The sequence below is a fragment of the Dipodomys spectabilis genome, unplaced genomic scaffold (genome assembly GCF_019054845.1).
Source record: "Dipodomys spectabilis isolate Male_0828 unplaced genomic scaffold, ASM1905484v1 ptg000095l, whole genome shotgun sequence".
In the NCBI taxonomy this organism is placed as follows: Eukaryota; Metazoa; Chordata; class Mammalia; order Rodentia; family Heteromyidae; genus Dipodomys; species Dipodomys spectabilis.
In genome coordinates, this window is record NW_024870772.1 from 37874400 (window position 1) to 37901559 (window position 27160).

General features: G+C 32.2%; 1 protein-coding gene across 2 annotated transcripts in view; it reads left to right on the forward strand.

The window, feature by feature from the left end:
* Window positions 1-27160, forward strand: part of Nbea (neurobeachin) — a 532882-nt gene that overhangs the window by 170021 nt on the left and 335701 nt on the right. For both annotated transcript variants that reach the window (XM_042685587.1, XM_042685588.1), the window contains exons 32-34: window positions 8751-8905; window positions 11162-11288; window positions 20639-20766. In XM_042685587.1, the coding sequence (XP_042541521.1) occupies window positions 8751-8905; window positions 11162-11288; window positions 20639-20766 (410 nt within the window). The remainder of the gene's footprint in view (window positions 1-8750; window positions 8906-11161; window positions 11289-20638; window positions 20767-27160) is intronic.

The window sequence follows — 27160 nt, forward strand, 5'->3', positions numbered from 1 at the left end:
CTATCAAATGTAAATGACGAGGTGATATTGATGAAAGGAGGGGATTGAGGTCTCAGGGGGCACTGATGACGGATAGAACAGAAGCGGCCTTGCACTGAACGTAACTCAAGTCTGTCGTCTTCACTGCTCAAACCCATAATGGGAGGTGGCAGTCTGAAATGAGTTGCCACGGCAAAGAGTATTATTTTTGAAATGCTTTCACACAAATCACTAGGCCCTGCATACAACTTAGTTTCATGCTTTAATGTCATCAGGAGGCACAAATTGGTGTGTCTAATTGTTTGCCACCTGCCAGCAAAATGAGCTGCCAGCCAGCCAGACGGGTTTGATTGTCTGTCAGCCATTCAATAGATTGAGAGTGACAACATCAAAAATTTAACTTCAAACTCTGAAGCTTTGAGCAGCTTTTCAGACACATCATCCCAGAAGAGCCTCTGGACCACTGCATTTTTCATTTTATTTCTAGTGTATTGCTACCATTTGCCTTATCTGTCTTAAAGTAACTATAATTACATTATGAGGTACATAAACATATTTCTGAAGCACTGAAGTCTGAAGTCCAAGTTATGACATGTCTTTTAACATCAAATCACATTCTTTGAAAATAGGATCCAAGATGACAGGCTTTAGAATGAAAGTACAGAATGATACTAGTTTCAAACACAGAATTATCATGGGTTTCTCTCTATCAATAAAGTATTTCTCATTTTTTGTCTTCAGTTAAATATAGCAGCAATCTCAATTGCTGTATTCTTTGTAACCAAGTCGTGTTTCCTATTACATTAAGTAATACCAATGGAAATCTATTATTTTACATTTGCTGGCCAATTGTTTGTTGATTCCATTACATATATATTAACAATGTATTCTTTATATTTAACCTGTATTCTAGATTGCATGTTTGGGAGTAGTTTCCTAAAATAACTGATACAAGAGAGCTCTGCAAAATTATGTTCTGTGTACATTATTTCTTCCTACGTAGAATGGAGCATTGAATAATTTTAGTATTGGGAAGTTTATAATATATTCATTAAGGAGATTACAACATCAAATTTAGTATTACTTTAAAATTTTTAGAATTACATATTTCATCAATTTGCTTATGAAATACTGTCAATGTTTTTATCTACAAATATAGGAAAGTGGTGATTCCTTTTCTTTCCTGCACCCATCTGTAAAGATTTAAATGTGCATTTTTCTTTAAATGTGTTTTTTTCTAACAGAAAAGCATAATAATCTTATCATAGAATTCAGTGCTATCAACGGTGCTAACTCTTCTGATAGATTTCTATTACAGAACTATGGTGAAATAAATATTCTGGCCAAACTATTACTTTTCATGTATTAGTAACTGTATCATTTTTATTTTTCTTTAAAACCATCAGTGAAGTTTTTTCTGATCTTTCAAACTAAAATTTTAGCCCTATATTCCAATTAATTGTGCCTCTAGTTTAGTAAGACAAGAAAAGGATAGTAGTATGTTTCTCAGTTCATTTTCTTTATTATATTTTAAAATTTGTTGTAAGTCTAGGATATTATAGAAAACATATAATTCTTGCCATTTTTATTTCACACACCCTTTTGTGTTCAAATTACTCCATTTGACCTATTTAAATATATATATATTATTTTCCTCAACTTTAATATCTTGCTTCTAAGTGTTTAACTTTTTAAAAAAGAATGTCTCTAAATCTGTCTTATAAGTAATATCACAATAAAATCAATCTATTTAGAATTCATATTAAACATGAACCTTAGTTTTTAGAATAGTATTTTTCATAGTTTCATTAGCTTTTTATTAAGTAAAATGTTTAGTAGAGTTGATAGAATCTTCTGACAATGACTTTCTTTAGTAAAGAATTATGTAAGAATGTGAAAAGTACTTTTGAGAATCATCACTTTGTGTTTTTATTGCTACTGTTTGAAAATGTTTGTTTTATATATACCACTTAAAAGATAAATGGAAAATTCTCTAGTTTTATCCACTACAAACTGGTTTTCATTAGGCTTTTATATAACTGCTGATTGGACTTAAAGGCCAATTGCTAGAAGGTACAATTTTGACACAGCCTTGTTGCATCCTAGTTTCCCCAATGTTCTACCTTTGTTTCACCTGTCATTTACAGGGATTGATCAGTAAGTTGAATAAAGTATTTGTTTTTAATAGGTGCCTTAATGATACACTCAATTGCTTTCCTACTGGTGTTATCAAATATTTTACAAGATAGAGAAGCATAGTCAATGGAAACATCAGATTTCTGATGAGCTTCAGTCAATAGTAATATTGCCTTAAAATGTTTAGCACATTACTTTTTCCTAATTTGCAGGGTTTTTTTTCAAGATAAATATTTAGCATCTATAAGCCTTGTTAGAGTAGCTTATCTGGAAATTAAAACTGGTCATTAATATTTGATTATTATTTAATTAGTTCTGTGACTGTGATCAGTTAACTGTCTCTTTGAATCTAGTTTACAAACACAAGGAGTTAGTGGAATTAAATGGCCTGAAGTTCTAAATTTCGGTGACAAATGAATGGCCTACATCTACTCTCAGATATGCCATAAATAGGTATTTCCTAGCATGATTAAAAGACTTCAGTACCAGAAGAAAGTACTATATCTGCGAGGTCCTTGACATAACTAATGTTGAGCAATTGTTGAAAGAAATTGCATAGCTCATTTGTTTATGCATATGTTCCCTTCTGGTATGCGTATGATCCCTCAGGCATGGGATAGATCATTTTTTACTTTGAAGCCCCTAAATTTCTTAGTACAATTGTATCCCTAACCTGTCTAATCTTATAGAAAAAACTAAGGACACAGAAAAAGAAAGAGATTCTTATAAAGAGCTATGAATAATTGTAAAATTATCCTTTTTTCAGTATCTTTTTGATTTTTTGCACATTTTAAAAGTTTATTACTAAGTAGTCGTATAGAGGCTATGGTTCATAAGTCAGGTTAAAATAAGTTGATAGGACAACCATGAGGTACAAAGAAGTACTCTTTGTTTTTAAAATAAAATTAACAGACATAATTAATGGAGCTCTAGATTCTACTCTCTGACCACTTTTCCTATCTATTTGCAGTCCTTTTTGATCTTCTTCACCTTCCTGGCATTAATAACCAAGTAGGTGACAGTTGCTCCCATATTTTATATCTCATTCTAAACCACTCTCCTAAACTAGAGGATTGCCTATCCATTTACCAATTCAACCTCACTATCTTCATGATTAATAATTTAATAATTATTTTACTCAAACACAGTCTTTCCCCTTTTAATTAATGATAGTTAATTTTCTAGTTGCTTAAAGGAAGCTATTTTTTTTTTGCATTTTGTTTTTATTTTTCTTGTCCCTAGATCCACTTCTTTTCCAAATTCAGTTCCTTAGCCTTGCCAGATTTTTCCTTTCTTACTTCTGACCTGTCCCTTTGTCATTCCAATTCCAACCGTTCACCATCTTTTCTTGCTTATAGTGTTCTTTCTCATCAGGCTCCCAGCTTCCATGATACTAGTAGCCAGGATGAACCATAGCTATTCCTTTGATAAGGGCTTGATGGCTCTTACCTCACTCACAATAAACTACAAAGCTCAGTGGTCCAAGCCTTTCTTGCCTTTTTCATGTTATCTCTTAGACTTTTCAATGTTGCCTATAACACTTTCTCCTAGATACCTTCATGGCTTCTTTCTTCACCTTTCAGTTTTCTCACTTATCTGCTCTTGGTGTGTCTTCTAACTACTATTCTTTCAACAATATTCCTCCTCTCAGTGCTTTAGTTTTCGTAACATTTACCACTCAAAATAGTATGTTTATTCAGATATGTTCCCATTTAGGTCTCTTCCTCTTATTACATGAGTGCCAAGAGGACAGTTAGCTGTGATACTGTTTACATCAGTAAAATTGAGATTTGGAAAATCATGGGTGAGGTCAGTCAAAAGAAGAATCCACTGGACCCCAATCTCCAAAGTAGCAGCAAAAAAGCAGGGTTGGAGGTATGCTGATAAAACAACAAGCAAACAAGCTTGTTGAACAAAGGTCTTGAATGTAAACACAGTGCAAACCACCAAGAAATAGCAGGCCAGTGAATTTTTTTTCTATACGTGGCTATATCTCTAGAAATTAAAACAGACCCTAACACAATACACTGCTCTGTAAAGATTTGTTAAATGGCTTACTTCACTTAATATAATTTTGGTTTCCCTTATTTGCAATAACTAGTATTATGTATGAGTCAAGCAGAAAAGGTCAGATAAGTTGATCTAGGGAAATGAACCCTAAGATATGTATTCAAATGTTTTTTTTTTTCTTTCATGCGATTGTTTCTAACACACTTATAAGATTATTTCTTTGTTGCTTTGTATGTCCCTCCCCATGGTATAACCCCTGCTTTCACTGTATTTGATGTCAGTATAATTTGTGGAGGGAAAGGGAAAAAAAACAAATCATTTAAATAGGGATCAAGGTGGACTCATTGCAACTATGAGATGTACAAGTCATTATGTCGAAAACGAACTTCACAACTTGTGGGGGGGAAGGAGGATTGGGTGGGTGGAAAATGGGAAGGGATAAGAAGGGGAAACAGAGGAGGAGGCTACAATGCTTCATAAGAAATGTACTCATTATCTTGCCCATGTAATTGTAACCCCTCTGTACAGTATTTTCACAATAAAAAAAATCTGTTAAATGGGTGACTGAATAAAAGGATCTTATTAGCTCACATCTCAAATTTATAGCATTGAGTTAGAATAAATTCAGTAATTCAGTAATTCAGTTTATTATGTACTACTCAGTGAATAAGGCTATCATCACCAATAATAAATTGTTATTTGAGATATATGGAAGCTCCTTCTTGGTTTTAACATTGTTATTTTTCTCTTCTTTTTTTTTTTTGTAGTTTTCAGATCCTTTCAGCCTCTCCTCATATGACTTGTTTTTACTGATATGAGGCCATCCTAACTCTTCCCTTACAGATATGATGCTATTTGTTATTAGTCTTGAAATGTGATGCTCATAGAATCTTGTTCAGGAGGAGTGACCAGAGTGTACTATTGGAGGATTATTGTTTCTTTCAGTTTTGGTAATGTTGCTAATATATATATATATATACTAGTTAAAATGCAGCACTCTTCTACAATATCATAAGTAGTATGATGAGCACTTTGCATGTGGATCTCCTTTTGTCTTTCTTAACTATCTTATACAATGAAAAGCATTAGAAATCTCATTTTAACAGAGAAGAGAATAGAACTTGAGATTTTTTTTTCATATCCACTAGTATTCTAACACAGCTCTGTAGACACTTGAAAGTTGGCTACTTTAGCCACTATGCTTCTATATTTATATTTTTGTACTATACTCAAATACAATATTTTTAAATTTTGTTGATAAGCTACAAGTATAGTAATTTGAGATTTGATTTTTTAATATATATTTTTTATTGGAAAGATACTGTCCAGTGGTGCTGGGAATGTGGCTTAGTGTTAGAGTGCTTGCCTCGCATGCATGAAGCCCTGGGTTCAATTCCTCAGTACCATATTCACGGAAAAAGCCGGAAGTGGTGCTGTGGCTCAAGTGGTAGAGGGCTAGCCTTGAGCAAAACAAGCACAGGGACAGTACCTAGGCCCTGAGTTCCAGCCCAGTACTGGCCAAAAAAACCCACAAAAAACAAAAAAAGATACTGTAGTTACATTAATAGGGTAATGAGTACATTTCCTATCTAGCATTGTTATCCCCTCCTTAGTTTTTATTTCCTTTGTTTTTTTACCATCCCTATCTTCTTTATCTCCCCAACTCCCCCCTCCCCCCTCCAAAGTTGTAAAGTTCATTTTCAACATAATGTCTTTCACATCTCATTGTTACAATGGGTCAACCTGTATCTTGTTTCAGCATTTTGTTATTTCCCTTCCCTTTCCCTTCCCAAATTAGAAAAATGTATATACAAGATGCGGGGTGGGGGGCGGGGGGGGGGGGGGGGAGTAATGCCATGGGGGAGAATATACAAAAGAAACAAAAAAATCACATAGTACATTTTTTAAAACCCAACAGTGACAAAGATAAAAATCTCTTGTGTCCATATCTTGGGGTTCATTTCGCTTAGCATCATCTTATATGGTCATATGTACATAGCTTTTGACCTTTTCTGCTTGCCTCGTAAGATTATCCTAGACATATACTCGTTATTGCAAATAAGAGAAACCAGAGATACAAATTTTTTGTACAGTGCCACTTACTTCTTATATCTCTTTCACTGGATATTACTATGGATAAACACTACTAAGATTCTTTTATATGAAGTATAACAAACTTATTACCCCTGATCTGATAGTAATCTTTGGTAATAGTTTTTCTATTATCTGCAAACTCATTTGATAAAGCTCTATCAGTCAATCTAGGTCTATTTTCTTTTTCTTTGTTCTTTTTTGTCTTTTATGAGAAATGAGGTTTAAACTTATCCTTATACCTGTTCAACTGGTACTCTAACATGTGAGCCACACTTCCAACCTTCTTTATGTTGTTTATTTTGGAAATAGAATCTAGCAGACTTTTCTGTTGGGGCCAGCATTAACAGCTATCATCCAGATCTAAGCCTTCTCAATAACTTAGATTATAGGCATGAGTCACTGGCCCCTGATTCAGCCTATACTTCTTTATCCACAAGAATTTTTAAGAGATGCAGAAAAAATATCTCATTCTGTATTTCTTGTATAATGTCACAGTACCTCACAATGAAATAAATGAAACCATATGCTAAGAACTGACCAGTGCTTTGGTGCTTTTGGTGAAATCGTTGAAAGTTAAGATAGAGATGAAAGGATTTTATTATATCATTGTTACAGAAAAAAGAAGAAAATATTGTGAGCAAAAGAATGGAGGAAATTGTAGCATAAGTAAATTATTTAAGATTGTTAATACCTTTTGTTAAGAAAAGATTTAAGTTTTTCTAAAATTAAGAAGAATAATCACAGGCAAGCTTGGTGTGGGGTCAATACTGTAATCTTAGTTACTAAAGAGATGGAGACTTTGGTCAGACTAGCCAGGACTAAAAGAAGCAAGGTTCCATCAGAAAAGTAGCAAATACAAAAAGGTGCCGGAGATAGGCTCAAGTGCTTTATCTCCTATTTCACAAGGGTCAGAAATGAGTTTGATCCCCAGGATTGCCTCTCCCCTTAAAAGGAGTCACAATTATTATAAATTTAGTTTATAACATTGAATTAGTTATTAAAAATGTTGAGCTTAAACGTCTCTGAGAAAAATGTTAGTGTTAAGGAAACGTGTTTAAACTAAATACTTGAGAATATGCCAATTTGTAGAGCTTTTTTAATGGAAAAGTAGTAATATAGGTACATTAAAGGATATATATTAGGTTTAAAATTTTTGTGTATTGTCTGGCACTAGTTTTCAAGAAAGGTTTAGTTGAAGACATCTCATAAAACTTTTTTTCTAAACAAGTTAACCACCGTTATTGGATAATGTTTGGAAAATATTTGTGAAATTTGGAGTGCTATAAAATTTGAAGGGAGTGGGCTTTCATTGCATGGAAATCTGTATATTTATCACTTTAGAAAGAATCTTGTTATTCATATTTTTGTTTTAAGTTGATGGGTATCAACCTGTTTTTTATCATTTTAACTTAACACATTGCAAAGCTTAGATTTTTTTTAAGTGAAACTAATTTTAAAATTTGAAAATAATATAGGAAAATATTGCACTCCTGTTTTCAAAAAGTCAAGACTCAAAAGCTAAATTGTTCTCTAAACAAATACCTTGTCGCCTCATTTATCATTATAACATTTGTAGTAGAAAACCAATGCAATTTTGATAGAAAAATAAAGTCTAAAAGAGTAAAGTAATATAAAATAGGAATAAAATAGCAGTTACCATAGATGTTGCTTATTAATCTATAGTTCCATTTTCTTTCCTTTTGAAGGCAAGATATTTCTGTGTAGCCTGTTCTGGCCTCAAACTCAAGATCCTCCTGCCTCAATCTCCCAAGTACTGGGATTATAGGCATGTCACTATGCCATAACTAAGTTTTAGCTTTTCTATAAAGAGACTTCATATTTTCCTTATTAATACCTTTTGTTTTTACTTTTTCATTTTATTTTGCAGGGTCTCATGCATATGAGGCAAGTGCTACATGAGCCAACTGCTGCATGAGCCACTCCCCAAGCCTTTTTGTTGCTGTTGTTGTTGTATTTTGTTTTGGATACAAGGCCATGCAAACATTTTCCAGGCCTGGTCTCCCTGGATCTCTTGATCCTCCTGCCTCTGCCTCCCAAGTAGCTGGTAGTTTTACATTTTTCATGAACATTTTACACATGGAAAATGTGATTTGTATAAAGTGGACATGTGATGTAAACTTTGTCAAGAAATTCTATACTCATTCAGCCTGTAAAGTCTACTAACGTTAGCACATATTTCCCAATATTCCCTGATCATGATGGAGCGATTTTAGGAAAGAACTACAAACTCCAGATACTGCATTAATGTTTGTCAAATTATTTTTTTGTAATCAGTTCACTTCGCAGTGTTTCCTTAATACCTATATGCTTTTCACTGATGAAGTTGGTCTCAAAAATTAAGCATTTTCTTAAAATTGAAAATAAGAAAGAGATCAAAGATAGCCAAAGAAAGAAAGCAAACTGGAATGGAGGGAGGGAAGTTGAATTAAATGTTGGCTATGTGATTTTGGTAAAATTAGAATTCATCTTGAACTCATGTTTGTTATTTTGTATCACTGCTGTCTGTGCAGGAGTGTTGTGGTGCCTGTGAAGAAGCCACCTCCAGGTAGCTTAGCTGTCACCACTGTGGGAGCCACCAGTGCAGGAAGTGGGCTGCCAACAGGCAGTACCTCTAATATATTTGCTGCTACGGGAGCTACACCAAAAAGTATGATTAATACAACAGGTATTGTCCTTAAATATTTTTGTGATACCTCATCTTTTTCTTTCTGTTTTCTATATCTTCATTTTCTCTTATTTGACTTTAGAAATTGAAATGCCCTTACCATTTATTTGTGATTACTTTAATCTTAAGAATGCTATACTTTATGTTACAGCTTTTCAGAACTTGACTCTAGTTCTAGGATGCAGTTTTTCTTGGTCATTCTAGGGAACACTATTGTCTGTTTTGAGTTTTCTCAAAACTACAATGCTCTTTTAGAGAAATCAAATTACTAAAAATTATTTGGGGAGCAAAAGTAAATGATAATATGAATATTGAAATTTGTTATGTAAAAATTAGTAAATTGTATAAAAAGTATCAATGTATATTAAAATGCTAGTGACAGAACATGGACGTAGTGACCTTTATTGACTGAATAATAATAGTCTTTGCTAATCCCCTATGGGAAGGCAAAGCTCCCCTAAGAGCCTTGATGATATGCAAGAGCCTCAACTTATCAAAAAGTGCATGTGAATAAAAACTTTGTTTTACATTGAATGAATTTATATATTTAGATTATAATTTTATCCAATCATTGTCCAACAATGTCCTAATGCAACCAAAAATTCCAACTCACTATAGATTTTTAAAGCCTGCCTAAAATATCTTTTTTTTTGTAAATTTCCAGAAATGTTCCTGTTGATTATTAGCTAAATAAATCCTTACCCAAATCTTTGTGATTCCATTTTAGGTATTTATACAACGCAAGATGATCCCTGATTTTCTTCCCTGACTATAGTAGTCTTCTCTTCTCCAAACTGTATAGCCTTGAACTTTTCCATTTATTATCATTACTTAGATTATTCCCATTTTTATTAATTTCATAGCTCTTCTTTGTGCTTTCTGTATCTATCTTGTTTATCATACCACCTGAGTCTGACATATCATGAACAACACATTTATGGGTTGTAGTAAGTAGAATGTACTCTATTAAACATATTTATATATATATATATATACATATATGAGAAGATAAACATATTATTATTGGAATTATGTTAAAGAGTTTTAACAGCTTTTGCTTATCTATATTATAAATAAACGTTTATATATGGCTTGTCTGAAGAAATGAAAGTCTTTCCAGTATTTCAATTTTATATTCATTACACTTATTTGGTTTTCTAGAAAGCATTTTTAACTATATACTATGTATTCTTTACCATATACCAAAGTCTTAGGATTTGTTAACGTACAATGGAAGAGAAGATAATCTAAATTTATTGTTGTTTATTGAATAAAACTTTTCTTTTTCTTAAGATTTAGTTATATGAAAAATAAATCACCTCATGTCTTTGTATGAACAAAGTCATTACTATATACTTTTTAATTTCTCTCTTAAGAATATTATAATTAACAAGTTTGGTGAGAGTTTAAATCAAATTATTACAATTAAAAATAAAATTGAGCCATTGAACTTCCTTCTTAAGAATATGAATAAAGTATTTAAATTCACATATAAATATTTGGCTATATACAAACAGACAGATGAATTGTGGGCTAACATCTAAACTGGGTACATTGTCCAATTTCAATATTGGCACATAAAAGTATATAATTATTAGTGTAGAAATCCAGTAAGTAACTCAGTTTTATGAGAATGAAACGATACTATAATATTTAGAAACACTAGATGTCCCTCAACTCCACAACTATTTAGTATACTCATTGCAAATTATAGGAAAATACATTCTAAAATGGCATCTTCATATCATTGAGGACAACTCAGTATTTTAAAATCAATTCAAATTATGTTCATTTTGGTCTTTTTTACAGAATCACTTTATAAAGCAAACATTTGATACTGCAGAGCCACAAAATTATCCTTAAGATATTGTAAATTATGACTCAAATGATGAATACTAAAGTGATTTCAACATAGAAATAACCATAAAAATTGCACATTTAGACTTGCATTGTTTTTTCAGTTTCATTTTATCTAGAATTTTTTCTTTTGTTGATGTCTTTTATTTATACCCCATTCATATATGTAGTTTTGTTAGATTTTTATAACATAAGTAAATCAACTAGATTTTAATTCAATGCCTGTTATTTAAAAGTATAGATTGTAATTACTATAAAGGCCATTTGGTTTTTAACTGCCAAATGCTGTTGTTAAATTCAGCTGACTTATTCTTTAATGAGCAAATACTAATGACATCATTAAAATTATTTTATTAAAATATTCATATTTAAGACTAAAAATTGTTATTTTGGGAACAGGTGCCGTGGATTCAGGTTCGTCCTCCTCCTCCTCCTCCTCTAGTTTTGTGAATGGTGCTACCAGTAAAAACCTTCCGGCTGTGCAAACTGTTGCTCCAATGCCAGAGGATTCAGCTGAAAACATGAGGTGTGCATAACTATTTTTTTACTCACTCTACTCTCCCTTTTTTTTTTTTTTTTTTTGTCAGTCATGGGCCTGAACTCTGGGCCTGGGCACTGTCCCTCAGCTCTTCAACTCAAGGCTAGCACTCTACCACTTGAGCCCACAGCACCACTTCCAGCTTTTTCTCCTTACGTGGTGCTGAGGAATCAAACCCAGGGCCTCATGCATACAAGGCAAGCACTCTACCACTGAGCCACCTCTCCAGCCCCACTCTCCCTTTTTTAATCACAATGATATGATACATAATAAATACATACATGAGGGTAAACAAAGGAGGAGGCTACAATGCTTGATAAGAAATGTACTCATTATCTTGCCCATGTAATTGTAACCCCTCTCTACAGTATTTTCACAATAAAAAAAAGAAAAAAATATACATGTAGTTGGATTCTTGGTGATATAGGTTAATTTTATATTCTTTATATTTCATAAATATGCTGACATTTTGTTGGTTGTTAAATATCATTTTTACATTTAAGTATAAAATGAGAATGCTGTTAAATATATTAATAAGCATATGTCATATAATATAGTAATATACATTATAGTAATGTATTTTACTATATAATATTAATATATATTACTAATATAATATTAGTATCTGCTATAATGTACATTACTAATTTTCAACAACTTTTAACATGCACAATGAGAGCTGATGAAATTGAGTCAGTAAAATACAAAATTTGAATTGTACAATAAACTCTATACTATATAGATATTTGCTACAGAGAGAGGAAGAAAGAGAGAGAGAGCATTGAAAGTTGAATAAACAAACACTGCCTTATTTATTGTGATTAAAGAGTATTCCTAGAGTGAACTGCCTCTCGTTCTGGAATTAAAGTGTACACATATACATAAATGTATATATATCTGTAATCACATTTCTATTACAAGCATAACAAAAATACAGTGAAAGAGTGAATACACTCATGTTACCATCACCAAAACAAATAAACTCTTACCAGTACCCTAGAATACTTTACTTCAGGCTCCATTCCCTCATGGTTCTCTTCAAAATTTTTAGCATGACTTATAATCTTGGGACTCTTTCATCTTTGAAATTTTAAGTACATCATACGTACATACCTTTTTTCATTTGTTCCAAAATAAGTTCATGAGATTCATACATATCAAGTTGTTCATTCTTCCTTTGGGTATGTATACTGAAACTTTTTAACTCATTTTACTGATGATAGGTATTTGAAATGTCTCATTTTTTTAGCTGTTACAAACAGTACTGCTCTATACATAATAAGCTGCTAATCATTTTAGGTATACTGCAAAGATATGGGTACCTGAATGTGTATCAGTTAGTTAACTGATTCTTAGTGTCATGTTGTTGACTATGCAATGATGTGAAATAATTTTTCAAAGTGGTTATACAAATTTAATAACTGAGCAGCAGGAAGTGAGAACTCAAGTTGTTTCACATCTTTAGTAGGATTTAGAGTTGTCTCTCTTTTATTTTTGTCTAAGCATAGTGGCATTTCACTGTATTTTTAAAGTTCGTTGATCTTTAAGTTTGCTTCTTAAGATTTTTTTCTAGCCTCATTAAAAAAATTGACTTTTGTTCTTATTCATTATGAATAATTATTTATATAATTTGAACATTAGCCCTCCAGTGATTATATGTACTGTGCATCTTTTCCCACTCTGTTGTAGATTTTCTTAGAAATATCAGTATGTTCTCTTTTGACCAATGAAGTTAAACATTTTAATGAAATTCAGATGACCAGTTTTTTTTTTTTGTTTTTGAGTGCTTATTATGTTATTAAGGAATCTTAGGCTATACTTTATCCCACTTTTATCTTCTGGCTTCTTTTTTCTTTGCTTTTTATATTTAAATGTGTACTCTAACTGGAGTTGACTATGAGTGCAATGAGAAAGGAATAATATGAAGATTATCAGCACCCTTTATTTAAAAGATTCTGATGTCCCATGCTCTGCCATTTTTGTCACAAAATGTCAATATATATTATCACAAGTGTCAATATATATATATATTTTTGTAAGTCATGGGGGCTTGAACTCAGGGCCTGGGTGCTATCTCTGAACATTTTTGCTCAAGGCTAGCATTCAGCCACTTTGAGCCACATTGCCCCTTCCTGTTTTCTAGTAGTTAAGTGGATAAAAGTCTCATTGACTTCCTGCCTCAGTTGGCATTGAACCATGATCCTCAGATCTCATTCTCCTGAGTTGCTAGGATTATAGGCATGAGCAACTGGTATATTCTTTGTTACACTTTTGTACTAATCTTTGACCCAATTTGTCTTCTATGGTTATATGTCCATCCTCTGTATGTGGTCAAAAATAGCTTTAATTTTCATAAAGGACAATATGATTTTTGTGTAAAGTCCTGTTGTTTTTCTTCAAGAAAGTCTGAGCTTTATTAATGATGCATAGTTTGATTTAAATTTTAGAATAGTTTTGTCAGTGTTTTCCACTTGGTGGAGTTTTCATTTTTTTTAAATGGCATTTTTAAAGTACTTTTTAAAATTTTGTAACTGGGATCATTTTTTATCTTTATATCTTTTGAAATTTTAATTTCCAAACTATGATTGTGATATATTCATATTCATAAAGATATTTCATATCTTTAGATTTTCCTTAAATTATCCCTATAATCAAATGCCAAAATATCCCTATAATGGTTTTGTTTGCTATATAGAAATCTTATGTTTTTCATTTGACTAATTCTTAAAAATTTAGTATTTTATATTTGTATGTTTTTCTTGATTGGCTTTTTTGAAACCATATGTTCATGATGCTGAAATTTAGTAGAAACTCATCTCATTTAAAGGATATATTTTCATGAGTTTTTACCAGTTCATGAATCCATAAAATCACATAATAATAAAAATATGGAATAAATTCATCATCCTAGATATTACTATTATACCTCATTTATAATTCACACTTATCCTGGTCCAGACAAACACATAATATTTTTTAACATTGTAGCTAAGATTTTATTTTCAAGGATTTAACATGATGGAATTGCATATTTTATATTGTTTATGCATTCTGTAAGTTTTATATTTTAGGTCAATTCCCCATCTATTTGTATATGCTGTCTACCTTCTCAACTGTTGAATAACTCTTAACAGTAGTTACTTTAAATTCTGATACTTTTATGATTATGATTCTACTATTTTGTTTTATTTTCCAATCTTGTATAATGTGTATTTGTTTGAAATGGATCTATTTCTATTTTTCTATTCTCTAGTATCAGGCATTGAAACATTCTAGTCAAGATTTGAGCTGGGTTTTTTTGTTTTTTTTTTTTTCTTTTCATCAGTTATTTTTATTGTACCATAATCTTTGAACTTTTCTGCCTTTACTTTGTATTTAGTTAAGTGTTAGGCTTTTTGATCTTGTATTTTCCACACTAATTTCTTCTTTTCTTTTTCTTTCTTTTTTTGCTACAGTAGACTGCTAATACTTGTTACTAGGTGCTTACAGGCCTTATGTTTAAGGACATATGGTTCTCCATTGTCTTGGTTCAGACTCAGTTTGAGTTATGGGCTGTTCCTTTTCTTAAGTTTGGGGTGCTTGGAAATGAAAGGTCTATAAATATGAGGATCAGAATGTTTTCTGGTCTGTCCCTAGAGCTGAAAAAAATTAATATTTCTCCTTCTTTTAAATAGACTTTCCCCTGAAAGTGATAGGTTTTGCTGCTTTCTCCAGGTCCTTGAGGCTTTTATTCTGTTCAGTAAGGAGATGGGAAGAAGGATGGAGGCAATGCATCATGCCACAGTTACTTCTTCCTCTTAGCCTATGGAAGTAAAGAAATCCTTTGTGCTATGTTCAGTTTCTCCCATGAGTAGTGAAAATTGTTAGAGAAACCTGGTAATTACTGCAACTTGTGTCTGCAACTCTCATAATTTCATATTTTTCAAATTAGTTTACATTTACTTAGAAGTTAATTAAAAAGTTTGGATGAAATCTTACCAGTGTTACATTGACAAATGTTTGTTCTTTGTTCCTGCTAAACAAGGTCCTGTATTCCATTCCTCCATTCCTCCTTGGAGATGCCTATTCCTGTCTTCTTTTCAGTTTACTTCAAGGCTAGTTAGTTGCCTGACAACCTCAGTTTTCTGATGAGTCTTAACCAAGTTAGGATTCTGTGGATTATCTTATTTTTTAATTATTGCAAGAGAGACTTTTCAGATTTTTTAAATTATTATTTACTACAAGTAGAAGTCCTCTGTTTCTTCCTAGATATTCAAATTCTCAAATTCTTTTTTTTTTCCTTTTTTTCCCTTTATTTGGTCGGTCATGGGCCTTGAACGCTGGGCCTAGGCACTGTCCCTGAGCTCTTCAGCTCAAGGCTTTAATTTAGTTTTATATCAGCTACTTAAAACAATTATCCCAACCTTTTATTTTCCTTGGTTTGTTGTTTTGGCTCAGTTTAGTGTCATAGTCTCATCTTACTGTAGTACATTTTTGTGGCTTTTTATTTGCCTAGTTGACTTGAAAAGAAGAATTGTTACATTTACATTTCGTTTATTTTCTTTTTGTTTACAAAATGTGCAATTAGCAATTTCCAAAAATGCAGTCCAAAGAGCTTTTAAAAGGCATCATATTTCTTTAAACTTAAAAAACGTTTATTTGGAATACAGTTTACCCTGTAAATAGTAATCTTCTTGCATACAAGAGATTCTGTTTAGCTTCAATTACTTAATTTTTGTAATTTTATCTGTTTGTTTAATATATATATATATATATATATATATATATACATCATGCATTTGAAATATATATGATTCTGTATAGAAGAAATAGAGAGAAGTGTAAGTTTTGAATTTTACAAAGTAATGGGGAAATAAAATAACTATATGGGGTTTTTTTGTCTCCAGTTTGCTTAGTGCTGCAATCCTACAAAATTGTAGTTAAAAATACCATAAATATGCCCTTATTTCACAAGTTCCGAGATTTAGGATGCATTTTCTCATGAGCTAAATTATATGTCATGTTAGAGATTTAGCAAAAGCTAGATAAAATGTTTAAAGTTGATGCTTATAAGTTGTTACTATATATGTAGCTGGTTAAAATTTAAGTTCACTCTATGGCTTTTCTCTTATTTATACTAACCTGCTCTTAACTTTTCATCTGTGCTAGTTAAGCAAGTAATTTCATTTGCTTATGTATGCATTTTCTAATTTATGTAGGAGTATTAATTTGTAAACTATCAACCATGGCCTAGCATGGTGGCTTATCACTATAATCCCAACTACATAGGAAACTGAGATCAGGAGCATCGTGGTTCAAAGTCATCCTATCCAAGAAATTAGTAGGATCTTATCTAAGTCATTAACCCATGAGTTGTTATTAATGCTTATCATTCCAGCTAGAAGTTATAGGTAGGAGAATTATGGTCTAAAAATGGCTCCAGACAAAAAATTAATATCCTATCCAAAAAATAATTAAATCAGGAAAGGCCTGTGGGGTGTGGTACAAGTGACAGAGTACCTGCCTATTAGGAGGCCCTGACATCAAACCATAGTAATCCCAAAAGGAAAAGAAAGGTTAAAAAATTTCTGCCATAGAATTCACTAATCACTAATTAATCATTTTTATCTGATCTGTAGCATTTAGATACATTTCTTCACATAATATAATTAATTTTTAAATTATTAAAGCCTCTCATTTTTAGTATGACTTAGGAAATGAATAAATTTTAAATTTATTCATTTGCTAACTCAAATTATTCTTTCATTATCTTTTGTGACATTATGCTTAAGACAAGAAAATACAAAAAAAAGTGAAATCAAAATTTAAGTAACCATACTTGATGATATGGTAATGATTTATTAAAATAGAATTCATTGTATAAAGTGTCCTGACTATGAAGTAGAATTTTATAGCATACAACATTGGAAGAATGCTACTTTATTATGAATGATGTTATAAATCCATTTACTTAAATAATAGGAGGTAAGAAAAATTTAGCTTTCTACTAATTGATTTACCTGTATTCACAATGGCCTAAAATATATCTTGAGTCCAAATATAAACTTTTATACTATTTAATAATTTAACTAAGGGTTTTTGTACAGTACGTTTACCTGTGGATGCATTAAAGTTTTAATCATAGACTTCTTACAAATTATCTCAACATGCTACTTAAAACAGATAAAAGACAATACCTAAATTATTTTTTAAACCATGATAGTAAGATCTTGTACCATAAATCATACTGTTTTAATCAGGCATGAGTTGTATAGAGTTTCATCTGATGTACTTCCTTTGAATGTTTTACTTTCCTAGAGTTAGTAATGTTGTTAGAGTAGCTGATAAATTTCTCAAGTTGCAAGAGGAATTTCCTTAGAAAACCAGTAGTGTTCTTTCTTAAAAATGTTTCAACTGAGCCAGTTGCCTGTGGTTCAGGCCTGTAATCCTAGCTACTAAGGAGACTGAGATCTGAGGATCAGAGTTTGAATGAAGCCAGCCCATTCAGATATATCCATGAGACTTTTATCTCCTCTAAACTACAAGAAAAAGTTATAAGTGCAGCTGTAGCTCAAGTGGTAGAGAACCAGCCTTGAGTTTAAAAGCTCAGGAACCAAGACCTAAGCCTCAGAGTTCAGCGTCAGTTAACCACCACAAAAAAAAAAAAGAAAAAGAAAACAAAAATCAACTGATGTAGTATACAGTAAAAGTGCCTGATTTCAGTCCAGTCTGAATCTTCTCTTGTTGGTGTACAGAAAAGCTACCAATTAAGCTCTTTTGCTCAAGGCACAAAGCTACAGCTCCACTTGGCGCTCTTTTTGAGTGTATGCATAGTTAATTGAACTTTCTTCCTAGCCTGACTTGGAACTATGATCCTCACATCTTAGTCCAGAATAAAATGCTGGCTTCATAGAATGATTTTGGTAGTGTTCTTTTCCTATTTCATTAAAGAGTTTGAGGAATGTTAGTGTTAGTTCTCTTTTAAAGGTCTCATCAAATTCAGCTGTAAAACCATCAGATCCTGCTTTTTCCCCCCAGTGGATAGGAGGTCTTTTCTTGCCATTTGAATTTCATAACTTTTTATTGATCTGCAATACATGACTTTTCAGAACTATATTGAAACCAAACCTTACTGGGAAAGTGCTCTACCATTTGAGTACTGCCCTGCAATAATTAGTAAATTCAACCCAGTAGTATAGTTATAATGTGAGCTTTCATGAATCCAGAATTTTTCTCAAAAGTAATTTTATTCCCTCTTTTAATTTCAACTAAAAATACATGTTTATGCTTCCAATAATTAGGTAGATTTTTCTCATAGGCTCAGTTTTAACAAGTTTTACATATCATTTCTTCATAGAGGTGATTAATTTAGCCGGTAAATTCTAAGACATGATCCTGATGGCAGTAAAAGAAGTTCTATTTGTGCATACTAAAAGTCAGAGAAATTTATTGTGATAATGGTTATTCTGTGATTTCAGGCAACTTGAGGTATTATTTTAGGGGCAGGGAATATTTATTTCATTTTACACTACCTTTTAAATTAATTTGTTAGTAATTTAAATTAATACTTAATTTACTATTACTACTTACGTATTTAAATCGTTCCATTAGAGCAGTCGGTCTCAAAGTGTTTTCTGATCAGCAGCCTCAATCAATGTCACCTGAGAATTGTTGGAAGTACATGTTCTCCTTGCATGCCTATCTCTGCTGAATCAGTATTGTAGGGAGGGTAAGAGGGAAGCACTGAAGTCTGTTTTCATCAAACGAAGTAATTCTGAACCACAGCAGGGTTGAAAACCTCTGTTTTATAGTAGGTGATTGCCTTAGGAGTAGCAGTGTGAAGCAGATGCTACAAACTTGGGTCTTCACTCCAAGCCCTTCCCACTTGTTTTTTTTCTTTACTGATGTCCCTCCAGACATTTTCTTCGAGTGTTTGTGGAAGTGCACAAGCCTCAGTTTGTTCCATGTTGGCCTCTTTCTCGAAAGTGTTGACCCAGTTAAGAATAGAAAAAGTTAAATAGAAGTGCTGGTACTGAGCTTGCTTTTTCCACGTTAAGAAATTTATAGTACTCCTTAATTCCTATGAGTTGCTTAAAGAATAAAGTCCATGCCAGAGTTTAGTTTTAAATGTTTTTAATATATTATAAATGATTCCATAATTAGTTTCATTCTTGTTTCATTCTTAAGTGTATCCTCAGCTGTAGTTGTAGAAGAAATCTATTTTGAAGCATTGATTTCTTACCATTCTTGTCTTTCCTGCAGAAGAAAGTCTAATCTGTTGGCCTCACATCTTCCATAACTTACATAAACTAACATTGATCTCTCACTGTGTACCAGGTACTTTTCCATGCACTTTACATGGCATAGTGTTATTTAATCACCAAGTATTGTGAATACCTTGATTTTTACAGGCATAAAAAACCTAATGTCCCATGATCACCTAGCTTGCATCTAGCAGACCAGGATTCCAAGCAATCTTTCTCTAAAGAGCACATTCTTTTTTTTTTCTTCTCAAAGGGGCACTACTGGGGCCTGAACTCAGGGTCTCGTGCTCTCACTGCTTTCTTTCTCTCAGCTGGTACTCTACCATCTGGCATTCTTGCTGGAGTTATTCAGGGATGGAGTTCTCAGGACTTTTCTGCCTGGAATAATGATCTTCTAAATATCAGCCTCTTGAGTAGTTAGGATTACAGACACAGGCCACTGACTTCTGGCCAAAGTTCATATTTCTAAGAAAGAGAGAGATCTGTAATCAAATTATTTATTCACCTAAGTAGAATGTTCTCTTCCTCCATTTTTATATATAATATGAAACTATTGTCAAGAACACCACACAGTATTCATGTAAGGCCAATAGCTTAAAATTCAATACTTGATCAATATCAATAATAATGTAGGAATTTTTAAAGAAAAGTAAATGGGTTTATGAAACAGAAAATGCCTACTTTTGCAAAGCAGTTTAGCCAAATTCTAGTTACTTCCTTAGCTGTCCAGCTTTTTAGGAATTCCTTCTTGAGAGCAATAGTTAAATTTCTTGTACCTGGAATAACATATAATAGATGTTCAATTTTTTAATGGATTATCACATGAGACATGTAAGAAATAACTTTCTTGACATTTGACACTTGACATTTGACGCAACTCTGATTCCTTTTCATAGTGTAGTCATCCTAATCTGGAATCTTTTGAGTAGCCTGTGACTTTGAAACTGTACAGTGTCCCTTCTACAGGAAGCTTTATTATTCTATGGGCTAGAGCTGGAGGTTTATAAATTGTGAAGATTTTAATTTAGAAGTTAAGTTTATTTGACATTTTATATTGAATTATATTTATTAGTCTTTATGTCTTAATTTCAACAGCATCACTGCAAAACTTGAAAGAGCTTTAGAAAAAGTTGCTCCTCTTCTTCGTGAAATTTTTGTAGACTTTGCCCCATTCCTATCTCGTACACTTCTTGGCAGTCATGGACAAGAGCTATTGATAGAAGGTATGATTTCTCTATTTTAATTATTTTAGTTTTCTATAATGTATCATGAATCATGGCATAAGTTTTGCTTCTAGAAGAATATATTTATATATATATATTACCAAAATAATGTAAAGATAATGCATCCATAAATTCTAGTAAGAATTTAAACATATGGTTTCTTTTTATCATTTTAAAATGACATTCTGCACAATGCCAGTGACAGAATTTTGAAAACAAGAACAAACTATATAAGGTGTTGGAACAGGAACCTCTGGCTCTTCTAATTTCAGTCTTATCAGGGCTACTACTATCCTCCCATTAAACAATGTCCTCTAAAATGTCCTTTGGAATCTGAGAGCCATGCTTCTTTACATAACTTATGCATGTAGCATTTTTAATGTGAGAATTCTTAACTGAGAGTTAAAGAGTTTAGAAATACTAAACTTGGAATTGATGAAGTCCTATCTTCTGTCCAACAGCTTAAGTAGATTGAGGCAAAGGAGAGAAATTTATTGTGGTGAAAATTCCATTTATGAAACTGTACCAAGAGAGTAGCTTTGAAAATTATGGCTAACCAAAGTTTTATTTCTTTTTAAAAAAGTTTAACTTTATGACTATCTGTGGGCTTCAGAAAGGAGAAATCAATATCAAGATAATTGAGTAGGTAAATATGAATTTATATGGTCCTTGGAGTTAGCTGTCATATGTACTACTTTAGATTTTACCTCTGGTTTACCAAGGAAGCAAGAATGTTCTGCACCTGTTTTGTCATTGAATCTACTGCTTCTGCACAGTGTTTGTTTTTTTTTAATGAGGTAAAACAGTAACAAATAACAGCCTATGGCTCCACTGCCTTGCTCTATGCCTTTGTGAATTACTGTGCTTCTTGGTACCTTAGTTTCATTTCTGTACAGTGTAATCAATGACAGCATTCCAGTGTTCTGGAAAGAATTAAATTCCATAATGAGCCTTGTATAATGTTCTTCGAACAAAGGCAGCTCATGGCAATATTCAAGAGGAAAATTGTCCATGAATATGGCTCAAGCAAAGTGAACTGGAAAGGGCAGCCAAGAGAGATACCTTAAGGGGGGTGTAAAACGGAGGCTGCTGTAGTTTTGACAAGAGCAGAAATGTCTCTCTTAGTGCTACTATTGTCATTGTTATTTTTATTACTCCTATTTACAAAATGAAGTAGAAAATGTTTCAGAGAACAGGACTTGGAGAAGAATTGCAGTATTTTAAAGGTCACTGATAGCAAATTTAAAAATTATGTAGTTCTTGACCACGGGTTGTGCCTATAATTTAAATAGCTTCGTTGACATATCAATGATTATACACAATTGGCTGTTCATTGATTCATTCAGAAAATATGAATTTTTTGCGTCTTTAGTGCCAGAAGTTAAAAACTATATCTCTACCTCTAAGAGCAAACAGAGTAAAAATGAATAATTACAAGTCAATAAACAGATAGATAGGTAGATAGATACATACATACATACATATAATAAAACTATAGCCAAGGTATAGTTGTAAGACTCCTTTAAGAGCATAAACATCTGACAGAATCAAAGTAACTGTTTATTCCTGGTCTTACTCCTGCCTGTTACTAAATCTGTATACATTTATGAAAGCTTAGTTTGTGTTTGCTTAGTTCTCCTTAATTACTGTACCAGCTCACTATGTTTTCTGAATTCCACACAGATTTTGAGCTACCTTATTTCCAACCAGATAGTGTACTGATACATTAAACTTACTTTATCCAAAATGTACTGATTCTTTTCACATAGCTTTTTATTCTTACATTTATCTTCTTGTTATTAAAATCACCATTAATATAAAAATGTTTTTTCTTAAAACCATTAGCTTTCTGTTATGATATTTATAATTATTTGTTGGAAAATAATTTCTGAAAACAGTACCTTAGAGTCTAGTTCCTCAAATATTCAAATAGTATATCAAGCTATGGTATAAGCCATACCTTAAGGTAGATAAAAGAGGAAGACTTGTAAGACACTAAATTTTTAGAGCGTAATTTTTTACTTTATTTTGTTTTAATTCTTTTCCCTCTAGTTACAACTTAGTGATGAGCAAAAATGCGGTAATTTGTAGTTTAATACTTTTCTGACATCGCACTTTTACAATTAAAAAATTTTAATATTAATTGAAAACCAATCCATAGCTATTCCTCTTATTTTTATTCATTTGTGTTTTTTTCCAAAATTGATGAAATCCATAAATACTGTTAAAAGATAAAATTAAAATATAAAATAAAGTTACTATTGTAGTAACATTATCAGTAATGGGTGTCACATTATTTCTAAAATTAAGTCACAAATTGTTTACTAAGTTGTCTAGATGCCAAAGCAGAGGTGAAATTAGGTAAAGTTGTAAGACTTACATTACCAGTTCCTTAACAAGTCTGTGACAATATTCTTTGGAATTACTCTGTTAACTTTTTAACTGTTGTATGTTGGTTCTTCAGAATCATCATGTATAACCTCCTTTCCTGAATTTTCCGTAGCCAGATATCTCAGCTTTTGAATTCTTTCACTATACAAAGAAAAGTTAGAGAAAAGTGGTTGAGTAACTAGGAACTAGGTTTAGGGCTCCTCTACATTTACCTCACCTATTCTAAATTGAGTTGAAAGAGTATTAACAGTAAATCTCTACTGATAACATGACATAAAGCTAAATGTAGATAATTTAAAAAGTAACTAGACTATAAATGAGATACTGGAACAAGTAAAATTGTTAATTTATTATGTGATTCTCTAGTTCAGTACAACTTTATCACTTTTTATACTCAAAAGATTTTTTTATATATCCAGTTTTAATATTCATGTCCTTCTATGCTGATATAGAGTATAAGGTTTTTTGTAAAAGTTTATCACATGGTAGGTTTTTAAATTGTGGGTTTTCCTTTTAAATGCCATCACTTGGCAAAATAAAATTTTGACAGTCTTAAGCTATTGTCCTTCAATTATTTACTAGTCTGTGCTCTCCAAATATATAGAAATTATTTCTGCCTTACAGAATAATATTTAGTATTGCTCAGAATTTGGTTATAATCTTCTTGTCTAGATTTGACTAATCACTATCCTTTTGTGATAGAAGACATTCCTTGAACATACAAACAATTTAGCCACTGTCACATTTCCTTGTTAGTGTATAACTCTTATTCTGGAACAGCATACTCTTCCTTTTTTTTTTCTCCACAAAGTTAAACTCATTCTTTGAGTCTTGTTTCAGGTTCTGAAAGCCAAATTAACGTCCTCTCTTCTATGTTTCTATAGTATTTTATTCACCTACTACTAAGAAAATGACTTTCATATGTGCACAGAAAGTACCTTAATATTATATTGACATTGCATAACTTAGATATTGTTAAATAATAAATATGAAGTATTTCCCCCTATACTTTAATAAAACATTTTTTCTTTACTGGCAGCTTTTGTAAACTTTGAAAATAGAGAGAGATGAAACAATTTTATCTTCCTAAAGGAATTCTAAGTTCCGACTAGCTATTCATCCCCATAAGTTTCCTAGTACATGTATCCCAAGTGCATTCTATGTAGTTTTCTCCCTTTCATGTAGAAATGCATGGCCTTACCTGTTGTTCTTTTTTCCCCAATATGGGGGTCAAACCCAGGACCTGGAATGTGTTCTACTACTAAGCTTCATCTTCAGTTTCCACATTCTCATTCATGAATGTTCACTCTTGTTTTCCATTTGCTATCCTCTATACCTTTAATGTTACTAGCTTTTCCTCTCTCTGGAAAAGAAAAGCTTCTAAACCATGCAGAACTAAGGGTATTTGCATGGTAAACACATCATTATCTTAATTATTGAATATTACTGGTTAAGAAATAGTATTCATGATTAATAGGTCTCATGGCTTTGACTTCCCCATACTTATGTGTATGGCAGAAACAAAATTTGAGTAACTGAGGATACTTGAGAAAAGACTCTTAGTCTAATTTCACTAATCATAAAATATATTTATTTTGATCTTTACATGGTGCTTTTTATTCAGTTTTTCTTAATAAAAACAGGATTTGGGCTGGGAAGGTGGCTCAGTGGTAGAGCACTTGCCTTGCATGCTCGAAGCCTTGGGTTCGATTCCTCAGCACCACATAAGCAGAAAAAAAAGCTGGAAGTGGCGCTGTGGCTCAAGTGGTAGAGTGCTAGCCTTGAGCTGAAGAGCTGAGGAACAGGAACAGTACGCAGGCCCAGAGTTCAGGCCCCACGACCAGACCCCCCGCTCCCCAAAAAAGATTTTTCTTGTAGAATTATCGTTAATATTTTTTTATTGTGTATGTCTTTTAAACTATGAGCTAAACTAATATCCTTTCAAATTTTATAGTCAAAACTTATAGCCAAAGATGACAAAACAATCAGTGGTTCAAAATGGTTAGATTTGTATGGCTTTCTGAAACAATGACGAATGTACTCAAGAGAATATATGGCACCTGTCTGAAAGAGTGGAGAGGAACTTATTTTAGAATTTGAATCTATGGCCAGTTGTAGGTAGAGTGTTAGCTGCTAGGAAGTAGAATAGAAGCTGAACATTTTGATTTATGAGTTAGAAGTTATCATTACTCATAATCAGTAGAGATATAGTATATTTAAGGGTGTGTATGCTTGCATAGTGTTCATTTGAATGTTCCATCATGGAACAGGGTAGTCTTGCAAAATGGTTTATATTCTGTATTATTTATTTCAATTGGGACCCTGAAAAAATATTCAGGGTTAAGTTAATTATGATGAGTGTACAGCAAAATAAAAGTTTCAAGTGTCTAAGGAAAAAAATGAAATAAAATCAGACTTCAAACAGTTTAGATTTGGGAAAGGGTACTCAGTAACCAAGAGTACTCAAGACAACTTCATATCCTGCTCCTTTTCTATGTGCATTGACTTAGTCTTTTCACAAACCTGTAAAATTAGATTATTTTGCTTAGTCATCAGACTATGGCTCACCCTATCACTTTATTTCTGAATATGAATATTCTTTTAGTCTAAATGTCTTTTATCATCAGACTGTAAGAACCAAGAAAGAAACTAAATGGCTTAACCGCAGTTATGATTGTGTCCTTTAAGAGATGGATGTCTTCTGCTGAAAGCCACTTAAGTCTAGTGATTGGTAGCATGTACTTTTTAGGAACTACATACAAGATGAAATATTTTAAAATGATTTGTAGCAGTGAACGACATTTCAGGTAGTGCTATGAAATACTTAAAGGCTCTTTAGAGTTTCCAAGAGGACTCTAATGTTTCTTTAAAGTATAAAAATACAGGGTTGGGGATTTAGCTCAGCAGAAGAGTGCCTTGCCTGGCAAGCACAAGACTCTGAGTTTGGTCCTCAGCTTGGGGTTGGGGAAGCTATAAAGTATAAAAATACAGTATAAAATATTACAGTATTATTATAAGGAAATAACCCTACTTGAGAAGTCTCTAAAGTGCCATGGACCATTAATAGTAGCAGTATGGCTAAATTCTTAGAAAGCCTTGTGTATGTTTATATATTTATCTCATCAAAATTAAGTATCAAAATATAATTTTAGAATTAACATTTTTAAATTATAATACTGGACAATTCAATGCAACAAATTCAAACATAACAATGAATGAAACATAATTTTTAAATACATGATTTTTTCAAATAAGGATGGAAATAGAAGCTAAAATAATAACTAAGAACAAAAAATGGGTATTCAGAGAAACAATAGAGGTAAAATAATAGCTAAGAACAATAGATGGGTATTCAGTGAAACAATAGAAGGTAAAATAATAGCTAAGAACAACAAATGGGTATTCATAAGTCTAGGTAAAAATGATCCCATTAAACCCCACTGTGCCTGAAGGGAAAAAGTCTAGCTATAGCTGCATAATACATATAGTATGGTCAAATGCATGGGAGATTGGTGGGAAGTAGGCAAGCATTTGAGAAATATGGGTTACACATAATCACTGGAAAATTCAGAAAAGTCCATGAACCTCTCCAGTTAACCACCAAAAAGCCAGAAATGAGAATGTAGCTTAAGTGGTAGAGTGCTAGCCTTAAGCACAAGAACAGCACCCAGGCCCTAAGTTTTAGCACTAAGACCAGCACCAAAAGTCAGTAAATCAGGAAAAATTATTTCCTACATTTTATATAATCCCATATGGCTACTTGTCACTGCATGAACTAAGTAGATAATTTTACATATACAAATAATAAAAAACATATTGAATGAAGTCTGTCATGTAAAAGGGAAATGTTCCAATTATTTCTTACATGCATAATTATTCACAATAAAAACAATTAACATATGTAGGAAATGAGCTAGCCAAACAGTAATCATAAATTTTATGTCTTATAAATTTCAATCATGAGTAACTTTCACAAAAGTTAATATTTAATATTTTTTTTTAA